We start from the raw sequence: 22137 nt of genomic DNA, 5'->3' as shown, positions 1-22137 counted from the left end.
AATTTATTATATATTTATATATATAATAAATACATATATATACATATATATACATATATATACATATACACATACACGTAAGTATTTTATATTTCAATTCGTCACAGAGAAGAAATAAGTTTTTCGCTAGGTGAAAGATGAAATTTCGTAGATAAGAAAATGATGTGTAGCAGAGTTAAGTTCGATAGAAAGAATTCGGGATGTTTTAAGAAGATTCCGCTGCTGATCCCATGGGAACTCGACCTTCGTCGTCCCAGTTTCTCCCTTTTTCTCGTTCGTTCTTTTCGTTTTTCTTCGACAACTTTCTGTTGGACGCTGATGAGTACAAGTCAAAATAGAATCACGTGGCGCGGACCTGACCTTCTTGTCATGGGAACTCGATCGGAGCAAAGTTCTCTTTCTCTCTTTTCCTCTCGCCCTCATTCTTTCACTACCTCATCTCTCTTTCCCACTCTCCTTCTCTTTATCTCTCTCTTTCTCTCTCTCTATCTCTCTCTCTCTCTCTCTCTCTCTCTCTCTCTTTGTCTCTTTGTCTCTTTGTCTCTTTCTATCTATCTATCTATCTATCTTTCTATCAATGGATCATACGCTTTTCTTTTTCCTTATCCATTGACTTTGGTCTTGACAATAAAATAAATAGAAATGATTACTCGTATCGTTTTTCAAATAATAGCAAATAATTTCGTATATTTAATACGATTTGAATTTCATTAAAAATAATTGAAACAATTAAGTTAACGATTACATTTGTTTTATCAATTTATCAATATGTATGGGTATGCAGAAATGACACATAACCGATGAAAATGCATCCGTAGAAATTGCGCACAGGGTTGTAGCTTTGGCAAAAAAGATCACAATCCAAATATAAACGATGAAACGAATTGGTTTATCGTTCATCTGGTTATTTATTATTCTTTTCCGAGATTATCCCAAGAACTTGTTGGCTGACCATTCGTCATATATTTTACATAAAATGATAATAAGATCGAATATAGTGCAAATAGGTATTTTAAATTTGTCTCTTATTTGTCTTTTATTTACATGTTTTACCATAAGCAAATTTTATCTTAGTATGACATACGTTATTTCGTAAGATAAAGCGAATTTGAAAATATTCGATTAATTCGAAAAGATCAAAGAAAATAAGAAATAAGAAGAAAAAAACAAAAGCTCGAAAAATCCTTCAAGATAGATGTCCGTCGTTCATCAACCATCGTAAGAATCCCATCCCTGTTCGAAAGAGAGCAGTAGCTTATCCTCGTCACATCGATTTTCTTTCTTTACGTCAGACTTCTCATTGTTACGGTAAGGATACCCACGAAAGCTACTTTTCAAGAGTGGCAAACTACTCTCAGTGTACTTAGGAGGAAGCTTATTTATTCAGCTTATTATTATAACATTCGAGATATATATACTTGGCCGTTGTAATTATTTTCATAGTCGCTTTTTTGTTGCTTCTATATCGCTCGAGTATAATGCTGTTTTTATTAACTTATAGTTAAACGTAAAACATCATGTACTTGAGAATAAGGGAAGATCTATTCGTTGGAAACACTCGGTAGACATATGAAATGTTTCAAGAAAGGTATAGTATTAGTGGGATCCTTCCATCCTTGGTAAGAAATATCGATGATATCTTGGAACTAAAGCAGGTTGCTCCACGGTAGCAGCAGAATCGTCGCAATACCATTTACGTGAAAGAGGTAGCGTAGATCGAGCCAGTAAAGGTAAGGTTAGCTATAAATATAGTGGGTTCGAAAATAGACGCCGGACAAGTGCACATTGCAAACGGAGAATCGTTCGAAATACGAAGGAAATCCTATTACTTTTGGAAACGTCTAATGATCGGCTCGTAAGCGGATAATAATTTCTCGTGTAAGTGAACGTTGGTTAAATAACAGTTTTTTATTTAATAAAAAATCTTCTTACATAATTTACCAAAATGGCAATCCTTCTTTCTTTTTTTTTTTTTTTTTAATATCTACTTATCCATCCTTTAATGTCTATCTACTTATTATTTTTAATCGCCTTGAAGCTAAATACGTTAAATAACTAAAATAAAAGGATGAGAAGAAGATATTAGATTGAGAAAACTTTGACAGCTATACTTATTGATTTATTTATTCATTTTTTTTTCCTCTTTTCCAAGTATCACTCTTGAGTTACTGGAAGTTCTTGAGATAAGAAGAAGTAGTAAAAGGAGTAAGATAAACAGAATTTATCAATAGTAGTTTCGTTGGTTTTTCACTTTTTCATTTATCTTGTTCAATTCGTCTCTTCTCATTAAGAGTCTACCGAGAAGCGATACTTTTACTGATCGCAAAACGTTACATCTCAACGAGGTAGGATTCTATTTTGCCGTCCTGAACGTTTCCAATATACCGTGACGACGAAAGTAGAATTTAAAATGAGTTTATTTTCAGTCACTTTCCAAAACATCGCGGTAGAAATGACTGAAATAGTAGTTCCCTGTATGCTATCTACTTTTGAAAACGACATTTTTTCATTCGACTGTCTTAATACAAAAGTTAATTGCGTTAACAGCTAAAATTAAAAGGTTGACAAAATTAATGAGGTTTAATTTTTCGAAAGAGAAAGTTATTAAAATTATAATTTTTCTTTTTTTGCGTATAACAAGGTAAATACCACGATGTGTTTGGTAATAAATCCTGTGGAGAATTTCTGTACCATACATTAGGGTGTCCTTTAATAAATTACGCGATTCAACATGGAAATCGAAAGTTCGATCAAAGTAATATGGAACTTGAGTATTAAGAAAAACGATGGTATCTAATATGAAAACAATAATTTTCCTTGTTGTTAAATGATTACCGAGGACTCTTAGAGATAGATCGTGACCTGTGTGCTGATAGATAGGATTACGAGGATTTGAAGTGAGAAAAGAATGAAGCTTTCTATCCTTGTATATCTTCGATTTAATTATAAATGCTATAGTGTTAACTTATTTTAAATTGATATTCTTTTGAACATTTGTACATAAAAAATTATTTTCATGTTTGATATTACAATATTTTTATATATGAAAAGGGGAAATGAGTATTTAAAATTATTAAATTCTCGAAAAAGAGGAAGAATTTATTCTTTGCATAGAAATTCATCCCCATTATCATTTATTATATTAAAAGTTAATGTTAAAAAAATAACATAGCAAGAAAAATAGATTTACCGTCGTTTAAAATGAAGAAAGGAAAGTTTCTCTAAGAAAGTATATTTACTGAATGATAAATTATCTTATGATGTTAAAATTCATACAAATAACAGCCGTCGATAAGACAGATTACTGTATGATCATCGAATGGTCATTTCATTTGTGAATTTAACAAATTTATTAAATAATAATATATATAAATAAAATATGCAAATATTATTTATTTGAGTATTGTTCATCGATTTGTTTAATTTCTTTAACAATTACGTAAAATTATTAATTTGTATTGCTAGAATTATATAGTATAAGTTTTTATAGTAGAAAAAAAGTTGTTTTGATGCGATAGACGTTACACATCATTAACATTGCATAGTCATAAAATGACAAAAAAATTGCATTTTAATGAGTTGACAAAAAAAAAAATAACGAGAAAACAACGAAATCTTTTTAACAGTGATAATGTTTAGTAACCTTTAATTATTTAATAATATAGTATTTTATGGCTATAATTGCTTTATAATACGAAACGATTGTATATTTGTTTCTGAAAAATAGCAATTCTAAATTGCGCCTGAATAAATTTATCGAGAATATTTATTATTCTACTCGCGAGAATATAACAGAAAAAAAACTATTAAAGGAAGTAATTATGATAAAGAAACATGTACTGCATTAATGTTGGAGTGTTATAAAAAAGGTATGTTATAATATACTGTATTTAGTAGTTAGTAAGACACTTTCCTCATCGTCGCAAGGTCAGGGCTACTAATATTTTATCATTCGTATTCTCCTTGAAATTTCGCCATCTCATACGCGATGCGTTCAAACTAATGTCCAGAATATTAAGTATTCACGTATTCATTTCCTATTGACATATACAACATAAACATGCAACAGACATTATCAGGAAGTTGACCACCAAAGACGATGGGAGAAATGACCGAACAAATTATTTCCTGCCATGACGCAGGAATAGAATGCAGAAAGATAATTCAATTCTTTTGTTCATGATAACAAAAGCAAAAACCAATAATACAGGTGAATACGTGTTATCCTTCAAATAAACGTTTCTCAAGGTAAACGATTTCATCATTGTAATAATCCTTATATGATAAAAAAAATAAAAATTTTTCATGAAATCGTTTAATTTAAACGTACTTTTTGAGAAATGTCGGTCAATGTTTTCCATTAATTTTAGGCTTGAAATCTTTTGAACTTTGTTCTTTCAATCCGAATATTTATTCATAGAAACAATAAAAGATAAGAAGGTAAACACGGTCGAATGGAGAGGGAATCCCCCACCAAGTAGCTTTACAGATCAGAAACATGTTTCGCTTCTATTTAAGACGGTCATTTGAAAGGACGAGCTTCAATACTACGTTATGTGAACTCGGTGTTCCGCTCAGTCGATAGCCGGACTTGGCCCTGATTGGATCCAGGCACAGTAATTTTCACTACCATACTTCTCTGTTTCTGTAATAATAATTATTAAGACTGCTTACTTTCACTCGACATGCTGAGGGAAACGTTGTTCGTTTTCGCGGCTCTCGTCGTCGTCCTTGTCTCCGCAACACAGGTTAATCAGTGTAATGGTACGTAAAAATAAAATTATTGTACATCCCGTGCGAAGAATATATTCCAAAGAAAGTATTCGGTGGAAATAATGTATTTCGACGTATATATGTCAACTTATTTTTTGTAAACTTTATTTTTTATGATATTCATAAATCATTGAAAACAGAATTATTATTTTTTAATAATATCCAATACGATAAAAATAATCGTTATAGAATCATTTCTGCACGGATAATAATAAAACTTGTTTTTCGTTCGACCTCGTAGTCACAATAATGTTTGTCGTGTTTCCGTTAAGATCGTAGAGATTATGAAACTTTCGAAATATTATATTATTCCGTGTATTGTATATAATTGTTTTTTTTTCTTTCTTTTTTTTTTTTTGATGCACGTAGGTGCAATTTAAAAAATTATTACGACAAGTTTTCTTATGTAGGAATATAATTGTCGAGTACATCTTGATTTTTTCATCAGGGACAAAAGAGAAACCAAAAGAATATTTCATTTAAAATAAAATAAATTTATTCATCTTTGAGAACTTAAGTTTAGGAAACAATAGAGATAAATTATGATAAGATATGAATACATATAAGATGTAAGAAAACTTTTAATTACCAAAAATTATCATTACTATAAGAAAAATAATTAACAAACGTTAAAAAATTTCGTATCTATCAAAAACATTGTTGAATCTATCAAACATCTATCAATATGCGTTAAATATAATCATTTTCTTGATTTATAGATGTAAATAAATGTATAGATATGCATGTTTATTGTTTTGATATAAGTCCAGCTTTATTATTATTAAATAAAAACCCATAATTTTATATTATCATCATGCTCTTATATCTCTCAAAGGCATTTATAATGAAATTATACTTTGATGTGATCATATTAAAATATTAGGACATTTCTTACGTAATCGTTTAATTTTTATACGTATATATTTATAAAATTACTTTCAGGATATCAAAAAATTTGAATTGAAGAATACTTCTAAAATACGAATTTAGCATTAAAAAATTTTACGTTATGATTTTTTTTTTTTTTGTAATTTCTAATAATCATAACAATTAGATTTTTTTTTTGTTAATATAGCTTACTTCTTGAAAATATTCCAAGACATAATATTCTTTGTTTGTAATTCAATATAGTTTTTACTACATATGGCTGTAGAAGAGACTTTGAGCATTGATGAAACAGGTCCAAGACAATTTGCTTCGAGCAATGCTAATCGAAGTGTTAACTTTTTTCATTCTATATTTAGCCATATACGCATATATAAAAGTAGGAATCATCGTCTAAATATTTTTCATAAAATATACGAACACATTAATATTATATGGGTCTATATCATTATTAAATATAAAAATAATCTTAATTTAGAGATACAAATTATTATGGTGAGAATTTATACTTTGAACTTAGTCCTGTCTATGTAATTGATGACGCTTATTATGTTTGATATTTTATATATATATATATATATATATATACTAGAGATGTTTTCTACGAACGAATTGTTTTCTTACATCATTATATTTTATGCATTATTAAACTATTATAAAGGTTATGCATATATTTTCAAAGCAAAATGAATATATATGTCATTATTTTTCACTTTTTATTTTTAGATATACCGTACGAGGATGCCAATCAGGTGAAAATATCTGGCTGCGACTCTCCACCATGTAATTTGAAAAGAAAGACTCGAGTTAGCATAGAACAATCTTTCGTAGCTGAAAATGATGCCAATGAGCTGTTGACGTCTGTTCATGCTACGTTACTTGGTATTGACTTGCCCTTCATAGGCGTAGATGGTACGAATGCGTGTGATAATATCTATGATGTCGATAATAACAAAGTTGGATGTCCTGTGAAGAAAGGTACAAAGTATATTTACAAAACTGATTTTCCCATATTGGAAATATATCCAAAGGTACGTTCGTTTTAAAAATTTTTATGTCATATGCTAATATCTTGAAAAACGTGATAAAAAGGATAAAATAATATGTAAAATATAATACAGCGAAAGACTATCTCTAAACTAATATTATATTTTTTTTTTTTTGTTGGACATGAAAGATATAAGATTTTTAATTATATATTTAAATAATAATAATATATTTATATTCAATATAATTTAAAATTACTTTTTCTTTTTTCCAGGTTAATTTAATTGTCTACTATGCCTTACGAAATGGAAATGACATTATCACTTGCTTCAAAGTACCCGCAAAAATTACTGCCTAATATATATTTATTTCCATTTATTCCTTTTTCGTAATTTTTTATTTAAGAATTTTTTATGGACTTCTCTGGTAGATAATTGGAAAATATATGATATCGTTCGTTTATAAAAAAAAAAAAAAAACCTATAGCATAAGTCGTTGAAAAGGACGAAGGTTAAACGTTTCAATTTTAGATGATTCGCCTTGTCTCTTGCCTGCGAGTATGTTTTAGGAATATAAAATGTATAGATATATGTATATATATAGATATATGCATATAAAATAACATAATAAAACTTTTGTGTAAACCTTTTTGTATTATATATAGTTTTAAGTTTTTTTTTTTTTTTTTTAATGATAACATGAATGATAAATTATTTAAATATATTCTTTTATATCTTAAAAACGAATTAAACAAGATATTTTTTAATGTATAAAATGCATTCTTTAAAACATTATATTATTTATTTAATATTGTTTTCTGATCTACGGTCGGTAAAGTAAAAAATTACTTCACACAATTCGACAACTGCTGCCTCGGTGGTATATTCGAAGAAACACAATAGTCAACCGAGCTCTAATGGTACATAATAAAAATCCATTAATTACATATACTTAAATCATTAATTTATCGGAAAAAAATATAAAACGAATATTAAATACTTTCCGATAGAGCGATATAAAATTAATTACTAGATATCATATTGCAAAAACTAAAAGTACTATCTCGATATTTGTTCTTTGCTTAAGATAATCATTAATAAAATATTTCATTAATGAAATTGTTTGAGAGTAAAGAGATTTAATTAAAAGAAAATGATAAATGATCAATCCGTAAATGTTCTTAATGCATTTTTCAAAAATTTTTATCGTAGATTAAGTTAATGTTAACGTAACAATTGTATCGCAAAAATCTTTCAATCGAGAACCAATATGCGAGACGATTTCTATTTCTTTCATGAAATGTTCACGTAACGAACGTTTCCTCGTAAAAATCCGATAAACGGTGTCGCGTGAAGGAACGATCGTTCGTCGTGCCGACTACTATCTCGCATCTCGATCGGTCAGCTCGAAAGATTAAAAGCACTGTGACTTTTAGTCGTCGTACCACGATCTCTTGCTATAACTCGAACGTAATAGCATGCTACTGATCAATACGATGCGATCGAATGCAAAACGGTACTCGACTTTTGCCTTTACAATGACTATAATTCTTCGAGCAACACGCTCGACTACCTACTACTTTTCAACTTTATTTATAAGTATTATTTTCTTTTTTCTATTTTTTTTTCTTTTTTTTTTTTTTTCTTTTACTTAAATAGAAAAGTAAGGTATTTATATACAAATATGTATATACATTGTACATACGTACATATATGTAATAGTTATTTAGATTGTTACTTCATTGATAATAATTAATCAATTCTTTTTATCTGATTTAATTGAATGTATCTTCATTAGATAATTCTTACATATATTATGCATTTGCAAATACATCTATACGTTTTATCACAAAATACTTTCTCTTATATTTTAGCTCTTAAATATTATCATCATTTACAAATTTATATATTAGGATAACTGTACATATTGTATTAGCATAAATTGATCGTAATATAAAAACATAGTTCCATTTAATCCGACTAAACGATTCACTGTGATCGGAGTCACACGTGAATCTGCTAGTAACATTTATCAGCTGTCTTTTCGAAAATCCTTTTAAAGATACGGCATAGCTAAAAGAGATAAGATTTCGTCAATTCGATAAGAGAATAGATCTTTTTAGAAATTTCAAAGTATCTCTGAATCGAATAACTTTTTTAATTATCATTTCTTATATACAGTTTTGAAAGTTACAAACAGAGGTATTATTTCTTAAGGTTTATGATCTGTCAAACGTAAAGTAAACAAAATCAAGTATACAATTTTCTCCTATTCTTGGATTCTATTGGTGTGTTACAATGGTATGGGAGGGGAAAGGCGAGTGGGAATTCTCGACAAACATAGTAACATACTCGACGCACACAATGAAGTGAGTCATTCCCTTTGCGAAAAGATAGCTTTCAGAGGGCGACCGAGATATTCCTACCTTTTAGAAGCTTTCAAGATGACCATGATCCGTGACACCAGTCAGAAAGCATTCACTTGCTCGTCTGCCTTTTGCCTCGAGGTCTCTCACCCTATTTCGATTCTCTTCCTCACCGTTATCTATATCCCACAAACCAACTGGTATCAACGTGTTCACTAATCTCTAAAACATTTCAAAACATTCGCCGCGATGGGCGATAGTCGTCATTTAACGAATATAAAAAATCTAAAATGTTTGAAGCACGTTTCTAAATTGCTCAACATCTATTTTTATTCGTTTTTTTTTTTTTTTTTTTTTTTTTTAATTCAAAACAATTTGTTTTCTTTTTCGCGAGTATTAGAAAAATTGAATAAATTGAGTAATTGAGTGAAGTGCAATTGAATGAAACTATAATGTATTGATAGATTAAAATCAAATAATAATAAAATTCCATAAGAACTCGAAGAGTGAATTGCATGAATTCTATATATAAACATATCGGATGGCTTAATCTTTATTTTTCTTTTACTTTAAAATATCATTTTTCTCAGGAAAGGTTTAATGCACCGATAGTATAATAAGCAGATCGATTAATTCGGTACTTCTTATTTCCTCTTTCACTTCCTTTCCCTTTCTTTTTTCTTTTTCTCATTTTTTATATCTATAGCGAGGCAGGCAGATGGTACCTGAAAGTGGAATAGCATTAAACTTTACTTCTAAAGAGCTCGTTCAGTATAAAGAACGACTGCCTGTGTTGCTCGTACCTGTCCTCCTAGATACGTTCCATCGCAGTCCGTTCATTCACCTTTTCATCCCCTTTCTCCGTTAATTGCAGTTTCCGATCTAAGTTGCCAGCGACCGTGTTAATTAGTTAGTACGAACTTACGAAATGAGTTTATCGAACATCTAACGTTTAAATAAAAATATGTATTGTGTTTAAACTTTTACAATGAAGTTTCAATAAAATGTGAAATATTTTATATTTTTCAACATTTCCCAGTTTCAAAAGATTTCATAGTTTTTTTATATTTTTTGTTTTTCTTTTTTTTTTTTAATACGATCAAAATAGAATAATATATATATATATATATAAAAGAAAAATCTCATCGAAAGTGGCCAAAGATTCGTCCTTAAGTTAAATATGAAATAGTTACATGATCCTTTTCGTTAAGGACAGTTGTCAATGAGAGAAGCTTGCGAGGTTATACTACTGTCTAGTAGCATAAGCAGATAAATAGAAGATAGGCAGGCGTAGTTGGTGCTCTTGTACGACGAAGCAACCCCTTTCCCTTCCTTTCGAGCCGACTGTTCTCTGGAAACCACCTCTTCCACCTCCGCCTCCGGCTCCACCACCACCACCACCACCACTATCTCCACCACCTCCACCACCACTGCTGCCACCACCGCCACCATCACCACCACCATCACCAGCTACACCACCACTAGCAGCACCACCACTAGCAGCATTTCTACCTCTTGTGGAAGCTTCGCAGGCTGCGCGTCCGTCGCCGCGCCGTTTGCTCGTCTTTTCCGTCAGTGTGCCGTCCGCCGTCGGTCGAGGATCTCGTGTTATTGTGAACCACGTTTCTCTCACGTTTTCTATCCCATTTAAGTATTTTCTTTCGAAAGTATAGTGTGAATAATCTTGTCTCGTCAATGTCAAAGAAGGGATGAGAAAGAAAAAAAATTGACTGTAATCGGCGCCTCGATCGACAACTTCTCCGTATAATCCGTACCGATCAATTCTTTCGCGATTTCGCACGTGTGCCGCACCAGATACGAGTTTTGCCTTTCTTTTATCTTTTGATTTTTAAGAAATTAGGAAGAATAAAAAGAAAACGAAGAAGGGACGGTGGTAGCAGAAAATAGAAAAATGTTGATTTATCTCCTGGATTTGGATTTTATGGATGATCTTAAAAACGAAAAACGATCGGGTTGAAATGTACGAATATCGAGACTCTAGAATGGATTATCGGTATTTGGATTAGCAGAGAAGCTCGTCGAAGCTTGTCGAAGCTCAATTCTTCCGGAGGTGGTAATATAAAAAGGAGGAAAAGAGTAGGAGGAAAACGATCGATGAGGACACATCCATACTGGCGTCCCTCATACGTCCTACTCTTTCTTCGGATACCAAAGGAGCCTCGAATATCGCGGCTATTACGCGCGAGTGTTGTTCACGAGGGTCTTCAACCCCTTCCTTGACTCCCTCGTGCGTTCACCAGCACCCTAGACACTTTCTGACCTACCGTTTGCTTCGAGTGGGCCGTCCATGAACCGAAAATAGTCACTGAAGACCTTTTCCCGTCCCCACGACCCTTCTTCTAACCCTATGTGCTGTGTTTGTGGATGTACGTACGTTCGTGTGTGCCGTCGTTGTCGCTTTGCTACTCATCACTTTTTCCCTGTCTCTCTCTTTCTCTCTTTCTCTCTTTCTCTCTCTCTCTTTCTCTCTGTCGTACACGAGCACTTTTATTCGGGACAACGATAAGCTCTGTGCATCGACTGGGATGACCCAAATCGATGAAGATATTTTATATCGTCGCATTCTGTACTCCTCACGGTGTCGGGCCTAAAGGCGAAGATCGTATTGACCGGTCACCCTCTCTCTCTCCCTCCCTCCCTTTCTCTCTATCTATCTCTATCTCTTCTTCTTCGTCTTATTCCTTCATTTACACATATCCACATATATGTATGTATACTGCCAGATATTAATATGGCGTATCACTTTGGGAAAGCGTAGAATTTGTCACAAGTAAAGAGAGAAATTCATATTAATCCAACGATTCGTCTAAAAATTTTGTGGGTGATGAGTGGATTCAAAATGCATCACGTTGATTTGTTTAAAATGCGTAATCGAATTGTTAAAGAGAGAGACCCTTTGAGATCGTGCTAATCATCAATCACGATCAAGATATTGAAGAAATTCTGTAAAAGAAGAGATCGCAAAAGCAGATAGGAAGGAAGCAAGAAGAAAAAAGAAGAAAGGAGGGAAGCTAGGAGACGAGGAAGATTTATGTTCTAGATCGCATGGAAACTGGATAAAACGTGGTAAAGGAGAAGAGAGAGATACGTGCGCGAGATCTCTCGTATACTTAAGGTCAAGGGTGTGAGAGCTTTAATTAGTATTTAATTAAAGGCAAAAAACATATGTACGAGCGAATGGATATAGAAGGAACGGGAAGCCTCATCAGCGACAGCCACAGCTGCCGCATGGTCCCCGTTAATACGTTGGTAAATTAATCGAACGAATAGGACGAAATCGACGATATACTTCAGATAGAAAAAGTTCTTGACATTAATCGCATCACCGTTTGGTGATCTGGAAAAGTTGACAGTTTCGATTTGTTTGAATTTGCTTCGAGTTTCGCTGGAAATTCTATCAGAAAAGTAGGGAAGATGCTTCCGATGCGCAAACGAAGACGGTGACGTCATTCAAAACTCTTCGTTCTCTTTTCTCTTTCACGAAGTAATGATCTTAGAGAGATCGGTTGATCTTTGCGCGAGCAAAGGAAGTTCGGGAGGAACTGTTTGTCTTCTTTACGTGGTGCGTCATGCAGTTGCTGTTATCCGGGAAAGCGAGGAATCGAGACGACGAAAGCTGACATTTAAGTCGTTTAAGTGGATGTCTCTTTAGTTGGATTTACGACGTCTTCTTGTGCTTTTTCTATCCGGGAAAGCTTAACCGCGTCTAGTTTTCGCGACGAGGATTACGAGGAATACAGAAAGAACATGTGGAGTATAGTGCTGTTCCTTGGACTAACCGAAGCTCTTTTCTACGTCGCCGGGAACTCCTTCAGCTCGGATGAGAAATTAGGTGAGTTCTCATTCTTTATTTATCTTTCTACCTTGTCGATCGACGAAATAGAAAGTTAGAAAGGTTTGCATCGTTTTTATCTCCTTTCTTTCATCTTATCTACAAATTTTACAACTATGCGATCTATACTCGCATTGTTCATCTATTATAAGATTCGAATAATTATATGAATTATTAATACAATGCTATATAACTTTTTTCATAAATTTTTTAGCCATATTTCACTATTTTTACATGTCTTCTGACGATAGTAACAAACTGTGTGACCATTTTTAGACATTATATTTGTGGACGTTTTATATTTGATATACGTGAATTAAAAGTTTTTTGCATCTTCATTCTCGTTCATTCTCATCGTTCTCCATTCGAAAAAGAACGTGAAATGAGAAGGTAACGGTGCGAGCTTAAATCGATCCATCTCGTGATTTCTCATAGTCGTACAGACAAGTGTGTATGTACGTAGGAAAAATCTTTTCTCAATGGTAGAAACGAAAAAGGACTCGGTGCAATTTTACTTAAAGTTCGCGTTTTTCCAATTTTTGGTTAAAAACGAAAAAGCGAATGGAGATATATTTTTTACGATTGGCGAACTGTTGTCGAAGACGAGTAAAGAGGGTAGCTATAATCGAATTTGACAGGATTTGAATTTTCTTCGACTTATCCGTACATTGATTTTGCGCACGTCTTCTCCCGTTTCTCTTTCGAAAAGCGTATGAAAGTTCTGTCGTCACTACGAAAATCAGCTAACATCGTCTTGCGAGACATTTTGAGTTCCCACCAATCCTGCTCTCTTTCTCTCTTTTTCTCTCTCTCTTTCTCTTTCTCTCTTTCTCTCTCACACAAACGTACACATACTCTTTCGCTTTCTGCGATTCGAGAAAGACGGATTCGTTCGCCCGAAATGCGTTTTCTCTGTAAATCTTGCCGCTTGACTCGTCATACGTTCAGCGTCAGTTTTATACGAAATCCAGGATGCATCAAGTCATGACTTATCGCGATCGTGTGCGAAATGAAAGAAGACATATGATTATTACGAGTGACGTTTTTATGTCATACGTGTTCTAATCGTACAGAACTAAATAATATCATTCTGATATTTCGACAGTTTCATAATTTTTTCTTTTATTCGACGTATTACGCTTTCGACAGAAAATCGAGTCAAGTTGCAAAAAAAGAATCAAAGAAGCTAAAATAAAAAAAGCTCCAATTTCATTAATATGACTTTATTAAGACAATGACAAAGCGTTTAAGCTAATGATAAAGTGTTCTCTTTTAAGACGAACATATATACACATACATGCATATATAAAGCGTTTTATTTCATATCGACTAAAACAGCACACAGATCCGACATCTTTTTTTACCTAAAATAAGATATGACTGATGATATCTTATTCATTGCGATGTATCTCATTTGAAAAGTTGGTTGTCGTTAAACCTTTTTAGCGTTATTGCTTATATATTTATTCTTCGAAAAACAATTCAAAAATCACGAAAGGATTGTGAACTTTTATTTAAGATTAAAGTTGACAGTCGTCATATACTTCAAATATGAGTAAACATTTTTATTACTTTATAACAGGTACTTTCAACTTAAAGATATTTTATATTTCGCGAAATTAGGTATATCATAATGACAGAATTGATGGTATAAAGCTTAAACGGAACATCGATCGAATGTGCAGGTATAAGGTTAATAGGTCAACAAGTTGAGTTTGTGAGCAGAGCAATTGAAGAGCATCCACGAGTTTTCATCTCTGTTAACCGTATTTTCTGGGGATACAATAAAGTATTCGAAAATTCAATCTCGAGTACCTTCATTCTAGCAAACTTTCGAAATACATCGTCTTTCATGTCGTTAAAACTCGGTAACATTAGTCGTGGCAGCTCGTGAAAACTACTTATGACTCTTCAAGACGAAGAAAGGATGATCATCTTTGGAAGATGCACCTGCAACGGTGGACATATTAAAGGGAACGGAAGGGACAGTCGAGGGAGAGAGAGAGAGAGGAAGAGAGAGCGCCGGTTGTTGCTTTGTAATAGCTGAATTTCGCGCAGAGTTTCGAAAGTTAAAGGGGTGAGTCGAGGAAGGGTTGAAGGGCGACAGTATAGGTAGAGGTAGCCAGCAAGTCCTCAAGAGGGTCAGAAACCAACATCGAAGTTGGGACACGTTCCGTCATCCAGTGTGTTCTCTTCTTCTTCGGGCCACGTTCCTTGTTACTCAGAGACCATCTTGCACATTGGTATTAGTATTTTCCTTAACTGGCCTCTTGTCCTATATATAGAATTTTCCATTTTTTATTATATTTATTATTTCTTAACTTTTATCGTTCTTCCTTTCATTCATATCTTTATTTAGAAGACAATATGTATAATTGGAAAGAATTTCGTTTAATACGGATAATAATTAGCACTTTTAATTAAATTCCCATTCCTTATTTATTCAATTCATCTTTTAAATACGATGAGTTTATTTTCTTTCTTTCACTTCTTTCTATCTCAACGAAAGGATTTTTCTGAGTGGTCAAAAATAGTTTTCATTAATTATTGACACGTAATAAGAGCTAAACTAGTTAATAGCCAGAGAAAATACAATCGGAGGAATATACATGAAACCTGACCGGAGGTATGGTGAACCAGTAGCGGTGGCTCGACGCGATAATAAATGTATCCTCGAAACGCGACGATTATCGACGTCCGTTATATGTTATTAGGGATTTTATTGAGATTCGCACCACTTGCAGTCGCGTTACATGAATACTAATGTGACAAATAATCGAATTATTTGCTCTCTGTAGCGCTACGAGTGTTTATGATTCGTTAAATCGTGGTGAAATGGTCGTATGACCTATCGATCAACGAAACAGCTATATCACGTTGACAAGAAAAGAGAAACGTAACTTTTCGATTTTAAAAAAGATGATATCCATCAATCATTGGTTTTTATATTTTAAAGTAGAATTGAAAACAATATTTATAGATTTTCGAGATCTATTCGAATTAAAATAAATAATAATGATGAAAATAATGTTATATATTATCTTTGGAATTATAAGAATTATAAGAAACTTTAATTAAGAAATTAAGAAATAATTACTATTTATGAATTATCTAAAGTTAAATTCTTATATTTAACTTATTGATATTTATTCTTAATTATACTTTGAATTTATGCGATTTTCATAGAATTTCATTTTTTCGATTTTGTCAGACACAAATTTTTGGTAAAACTCGGGATTCCCATTTCGAACGTAGAATATATGAAAAGTTTTTCTTGTATATGCTAAAGAATAGGCAAGAAAATATATCAAGGCACACGCGGGCGAGAAGCCGCGAGAGGATCTTCAGAATCGTATCGAGCTCGTTGACTTTTCTTTCTCGGTGGAAGGTTTAACGAACCGATTCGCCACAGTTTCCTTCCTGCAGACCGACTTCTTCTTCGAACTACCCGAGCACACCCTCACCTCACTACATCGTTCTCCCATCTTTCGAGCTACTCTCTGACTTTCCATCCCACTTCCACTTTGGTGCAATCTTTTCCTCGCGACCTCTCATTCACTCGAGACGACTGCTTCTCATACTGCGCCATCCTCTTTTAACGGGTGTACCATTCCTTAATTTCCTCCCAGAAGAATTACGTTAGTATATTTTCTACCTTTGCAATATTTTTCTAATTTAACGCAAGAAGAAAAGAGAAAAGGATCTCACACCGCGGAATTACGAAAAGTCGTAAGCCATTCTTGAAATGAATTATTTAATATCCATTGAAATTAGAAATCAGATATCAATTTGCGTGATTATTTGTATTCATTCATTCTTTTTCTTTTTTTTTTATTTTTATTTTATTTTTTTTTTTTTTTATTTTTTTTTTTAGTCATTTTCTCTCTATCCTCTTTCCCGTTTTATTCTAGACACGTCGAATCCAATATTTTTCGATGTATCCCGACTGGATGTCGTCTCGAATCTCCATCTCCTTCTCTTCTTCGTCAGACCTTACCTTCCCTTCTTCGTCAGAACTTACCTTCCCTTCTTCTCTCTCTTCCTCTAGTTTTCACAGAATGCATCTCGGGGATTCGTGCTCGATTCTGTCGTGCCGACAGTTACAAACGAGACGTCCTATAACTGTCACCGACTAGGGAGTTCGAGGAGAAGATCCTAGTAAAGGGTCTCTCTCTCTCTCTCTCTCTCTCTCTCTCTCTCTGTCTGTCTCCTTCCCTCCCTTCTCCTCTTACCCTGTCTACGAAATTGTTGCTGCGTATCCCAATGCTATTCGTAGTCGTACTTAAATTATGCGAAGCAGTTGTCTTCAATAGGATTTATTTTGTCCGATGTAGAAACTCATTTTTGTTTATTTACCTCAATAGTCTTTTACATTTTCGTCCTTGTCGTTCATCTCGTTTTTCATATTGCGATGCTTGCCTTTGTCCCATTGAATATATAAAGAGACGAAGGACTACAAAACTTTAGTGTTTTTCCGTCTTGAGCACTTTCTTTCAATTTTCAATGCCTTCCATTGTTATCGCATTCGACAAAAAGCGAGTATTAAAATGTTTTCTGCATTTCTCCTAGTTTACACGTTTTCGCTCGAAGAATTCAAAGCATAGGAAATAATAGTTCGAAGAAATACTTTGGAGTTTGTTGTTAGATGTCGCGCAACCATTTTATCGGCATCAAGGGACCCGTAAGCTCTTCCGATCTTGTGACTTCACTTGTGACCTTCAAATAACATCGTAACATTGTAACTGGCTTAAGAAGAAAGCTATTAGATAGCGAAAAAATTGCGTCTGTTTCTCTTTTACCATCGTAATGGATCTTAACCGTAAAGATTAAAAAAGATTCGTAAAAGTCAAGTCTATATTGAAATGGATAAAAATCTAAATACTAATATGAACTTTTGCAAAATTATTCAATATTCCAGATATGAATTATCGTTAGGAAACGACAACTTCCTCTAGCATATGTACATAAATATCATATCGTCGAATTTAGATATTATTGATTTACTTAGAATTTTCTATCAAGAGTTTACCGACTTTTGATTGAATTTTAGTGAAACAGGCAATTCCGACTTCCGGTATTGTTTCGTATCGAACGATTTATTTTCGAGTTATTTTCTATCGTCGATTCTCACTATGGTGGAAAAAAGAAAGATATCAGGAAAGAAGCAGGAGACAAGAGGAAAGGACTAGGATAGGAAGTGAGATAAACGGTGGGAACCACCAACTCGATCTTCCTCAAGCGACCTAGTGGAATCGGAGTTTACTCGGAGGTAAGAGCCCACTCCGTTTAGTCTCGTCCTCGTATTCGATTGTTTCCACCATTGGGTTGCGTCTTAGAGTTGTCTGACTTTCTCGAAATAAGTGGACACAAACCTATACCAAACGAACTGTAATCACGATAAAACGAAGAGAGAAAATAGACAAGTGCTTACCCACATATTTTATGGTACATATATCCTAGATTTTTCACCACTTCGAAAGAAATTACTGAGAAAATTTTATTTACTTCGCAAAAGAAAAAAAATCAAACCATTGTATTTGTATAATATTATATAGATTGATAAAGTAAATGAGTAAATAAGTAATCCAAAATAAAAAAAAAAAAAACGCGATCTAATCGAAATGCAAAGGTATTTTCTCTTACATTTTACCCAAGAAACTTTCAAAACATTAGAGCGAACTATAGTCCATTCTTGAAGTTACTCTTCGTGCTGTAGGAAGGCTCATTTTTGGTATGCAAAGTTAAGTGAAACAATTATTAGAAGTTCGCAAATTCATGTCAGCCGACTAACGACCATGCCTTGCGTATTTGGAGATTTCTCTCTTTAAGCAATTTCGAGCTCGAGTCGTCTAAAATACGCCTCCGTGTTTCGTTGCCTCATTCGCCCTCGTTGCAAAGAGAAAGATGCCGAGGGAGAATGGAAAGTAATAGAGGGATCCATGGTTTGTTAAGGGTGGATTAATTTACTAACTTGCTCGAGTAATCTCCCTACTTTCCGTAAAAGTTATCGGCCGACTTAACAAATTTACCGTTAAGTGAGCGGGAATCCTTTTTTCGCTCCTTTCTTATCCTCTATTGTATTTCTCTTTCTTTCTTTCTTTCTGACCCTAGTTCGAAGATTGGATCAAATTCGTTAAAAAAGAAAACAAAAATTATACAAAATTGTTTCTCCCCGTATCGAGTTAATTTTCATTTTATCTTATTTTATTATTGAAAATTTGTTTAGCGTTCTCACAAAAAAAAAAAAAAAAAAAAAATTAAAAATATATTTCTTTCTGAACAAGAGCACATGCACACAAATACTTATATTTACTTATATAGCGATCTATTTATATGATTTTTGACAGAAGGGGAGGTTGAAATAATCAAATAAATTTTAACGTGTTTATTTGACACTGGTTTATACGTGATCGTATCAAACTCTGGTAATCCATCGTTCTTCCTTCGGTTCGTGTCTCCTCCTTTCTGTTTTTCAATCTTTTGTCTCCATCTGTTACTTCGCGTTCTGCCATATTGTCAGGAAATCACCGAACGAAACTTTGCGATTACATATCTATTAAAAAATATTAGCAGATTTTTCCATGGTAAAATTTAGCTACTCTTTCTTAATTTTTTCTTTTTTTTTTTTAATTATACAAAGCTAGACATAAATTATGATACCGTTAAACAACTTTCATCATAACATGATAATATAGTAATCTTGATATGAATAAATAATTACAACCAACGAAATTCGTTAATTTTATAGAAATATTAATGATACATATTCGTATTACCATCATCATTATTACTATTATCATTAATCATAATTACGAGCTTAGCATGTTCTATTAATAATAGAGTAAATACAATAATGCGATTAATACAACAGTATAAATGGCATTAATTTTAATGAAACATTTATAGAACAGAAATTCGGTTAAATAGTAAAGCATATATATATGTGTGTGTGTGTGTGTGTGTGTGTGTGTGTGTGTGTGTGTGCGTGTGTGTATGTATATGTATATATATGTTCAATATGATACTTTTTGGAGATATTTCTTATATAATGTTATTTATAATAAAAGTTTTCTTGTTTATAAAATCAGATATATTTGTCATGTGTTATAAAAAGAAAAATTGCGTATTTCAATAATAACATAGTTCTGTTAGCTAGTATCAATGATTTTACGTAACGCGTACCAGCAGTTTTATCCTGAGGTCTTATCGGATTAGATAAGAAACGGTTAGGCGGTACTTCCATGGGGGCTAAGAAAAAGTCGATGGGATCCAGGATGATAGTGGTCGGAGACTCGATAGGTCATGGTCTCCTAGGGGAAATTGGGTAAGACGAGAAACGCGAGAATGGCATCGGCCAATAGTGAAAGCTCGTCAGTCATAGATAGTGTGAACGATATGTCAATGTCAAATGCGAGGATGTGAGACAGCAAAGGGATAAAAGAGGAGTCGAGAAATTTCTTTTCCCAGAGGAACGACAGCTCATAAAAATAATAACGTGTCAATGTTGCCGCGTTACCAACGATTACGGATCCCGATATTCTTGTCATCTAAATGCATTTGAATGATTAACTTTTAAATCTAATTGAAGTTACAATTAATTTACTAGTATTTTATATAACATGAATCAATAAAGGATTTTATTGGAAAAATCTCTAAATAATTTTAATCATGCGAATTAAAAGAGAAAATATTTTTAAAACAGCCTATTGAGCTTTCAAAGGATGATAAAAATTCGGAATGATATCTACAGAGAAATGTAAAATAACGACGCGACGACTACTATAATGATTATTCGAAGTTTCGATAAGTTAGTCATTAGATGTGACTTCGAGTATCGTTAAGCGTTGGTAGGTCCACGAGTTATGAAATAGGAACTACGTGCAATTTGTAGCGCGTATTCGCGATACCATAGAAAACGATCGTAAAGCACGGAATGATAACGACTTAGAGTATACGATAGGGCGATATGCGAGGCACTTATGTGGTCACTTTGAACATTACTCCTCGACACTCTAACTATGGTTACGCCAGTGCACCTTTACATACTTACATATCTACCTATACCTGTTAACTGTTAACATTTTTCATATTGTTTATATAAAATTATGATATACCTTTAGCGTGATTTTATATACGTTCTTCCTAAAGTTATCTACCGAAAGAATTTGAAATATATTTGAAAAAAATTCTGTTCAGCAAGAATTTTGCAAGAAACGAGATAACACTACATCCTTGTTGATACTTTCGTTGTACGTATAGTTTATATTTTTAACGAAATTATACGCGGCCGAAAGAGTGAGAAATGGCGTGAACTGTCACAATTTTTTCGACATCACCTTTTTCTCGCGTTATCTTATACGGTCCATTATCGAAACGTGAAACGCAAGGGGAACGAGTGCGCATACCAGTGATCTTTATCCGACAGACGAGTGGATAAAATGAGAGTGAGGTTACACTAATTTTTGAGTTACGCATGGTAGTCATGTCATACTTGGTTTCGTTTACGAAAACAACTCGATATTTTTATCTGTCGTTCTTTATCGGAGCATGTTCCGTAACAATTAACACTTGTTTTTTCCTTTTCTATGGTTCTTCTTGATATTGATCTACCGGCTTTAACGGTACCGTCGAAACGTACGCTAGAGCTATCTGATTACATCGAGAAAGAGTCACGAACGGAAAGGAACACCTTCGAGTAACATAAGACATCGCTCGAAGCGGCCACTTAATTAACCCACGTTGGTATGTGAAGCGTCTGCTAGAGCATACTTACAATTAGTATCGATAATTTCGTTTTTCTCAAGTAGTCTACAAGATATTCCATAAATATCTACTAAGATATTTCTTTTGATTTATTTTTTTTTTGTTCTTTAATCTTATCATTTTTTTTTTTTTTCTTAAATTCATAGTGCCAAGCGGTTGGTTATTCACGAGAATGATTCAGACAAGTGGAAAACGTGTTTCAACCAATACAGTTGAGTAAGCCAGTGTCGATGTTGAAATGCGGACTTGTCCTTCCAAAGAAACCATTTCAAAGTTTTAATCGCGCTTCATGGCTCGTTACTTATCGACCGTAGTTTTGCTTCTTGAAGGAAACATACGATCTCGTTGGCGTCTTTACAAACTAACTTCTTATCTGAACTCGTTTCCACCATTTCTTTCTTCCGCTTTCGACGGTTTCGATGACGTCGTCGAACAAGCCAGTAGTAAATGATAATAAAGAATATAATTATATGTAATCGAATATTCCTCATAAACGATCTAGTTCGATCTG

General features: G+C 33.2%; 2 protein-coding genes and 1 long non-coding RNA gene across 3 annotated transcripts in view; all 3 read left to right on the top strand.

Annotated features, from left to right (window-relative positions):
- Positions 1-4120: 4120 nt before the first annotated feature.
- On the top strand, positions 4121-4530 carry LOC146872956 (uncharacterized). Its single transcript, XR_014982295.1, has 2 exons — positions 4121-4210; positions 4421-4530. It is a non-coding gene; the product is annotated as an uncharacterized LOC146872956 (long non-coding RNA).
- A 3-nt stretch (positions 4531-4533) lies between these two features.
- On the top strand, positions 4534-7302 carry Npc2b (Niemann-Pick type C-2b). Its single transcript, XM_035864766.2, has 3 exons — positions 4534-4764; positions 6385-6689; positions 6920-7302. Exons 1-3 carry the CDS (start codon positions 4686-4688, stop codon positions 7001-7003), a joined length of 468 nt encoding a protein of 155 aa, XP_035720659.1. The 5' UTR covers positions 4534-4685; the 3' UTR covers positions 7004-7302.
- A 3312-nt stretch (positions 7303-10614) lies between these two features.
- LOC118440970 (kin of IRRE-like protein 1) overlaps positions 10615-22137 on the top strand; it is a 282991-nt gene continuing 271468 nt past the window's right edge. The window contains exon 1 of the mRNA XM_035864751.2: positions 10615-12863. Coding sequence (XP_035720644.1) covers positions 12779-12863 — 85 coding nt within the window. The 5' untranslated portion in view covers positions 10615-12778. The remainder of the gene's footprint in view (positions 12864-22137) is intronic.

This window comes from Vespa mandarinia, chromosome 6 (assembly GCF_050613455.1).
Source record: "Vespa mandarinia isolate Hongniang chromosome 6, ASM5061345v1, whole genome shotgun sequence".
In the NCBI taxonomy this organism is placed as follows: Eukaryota; Metazoa; Arthropoda; class Insecta; order Hymenoptera; family Vespidae; genus Vespa; species Vespa mandarinia.
The sequence above is the reverse complement of the archived record's forward strand: the minus strand, read 5'-3'. Positions and strand labels throughout refer to the sequence as shown.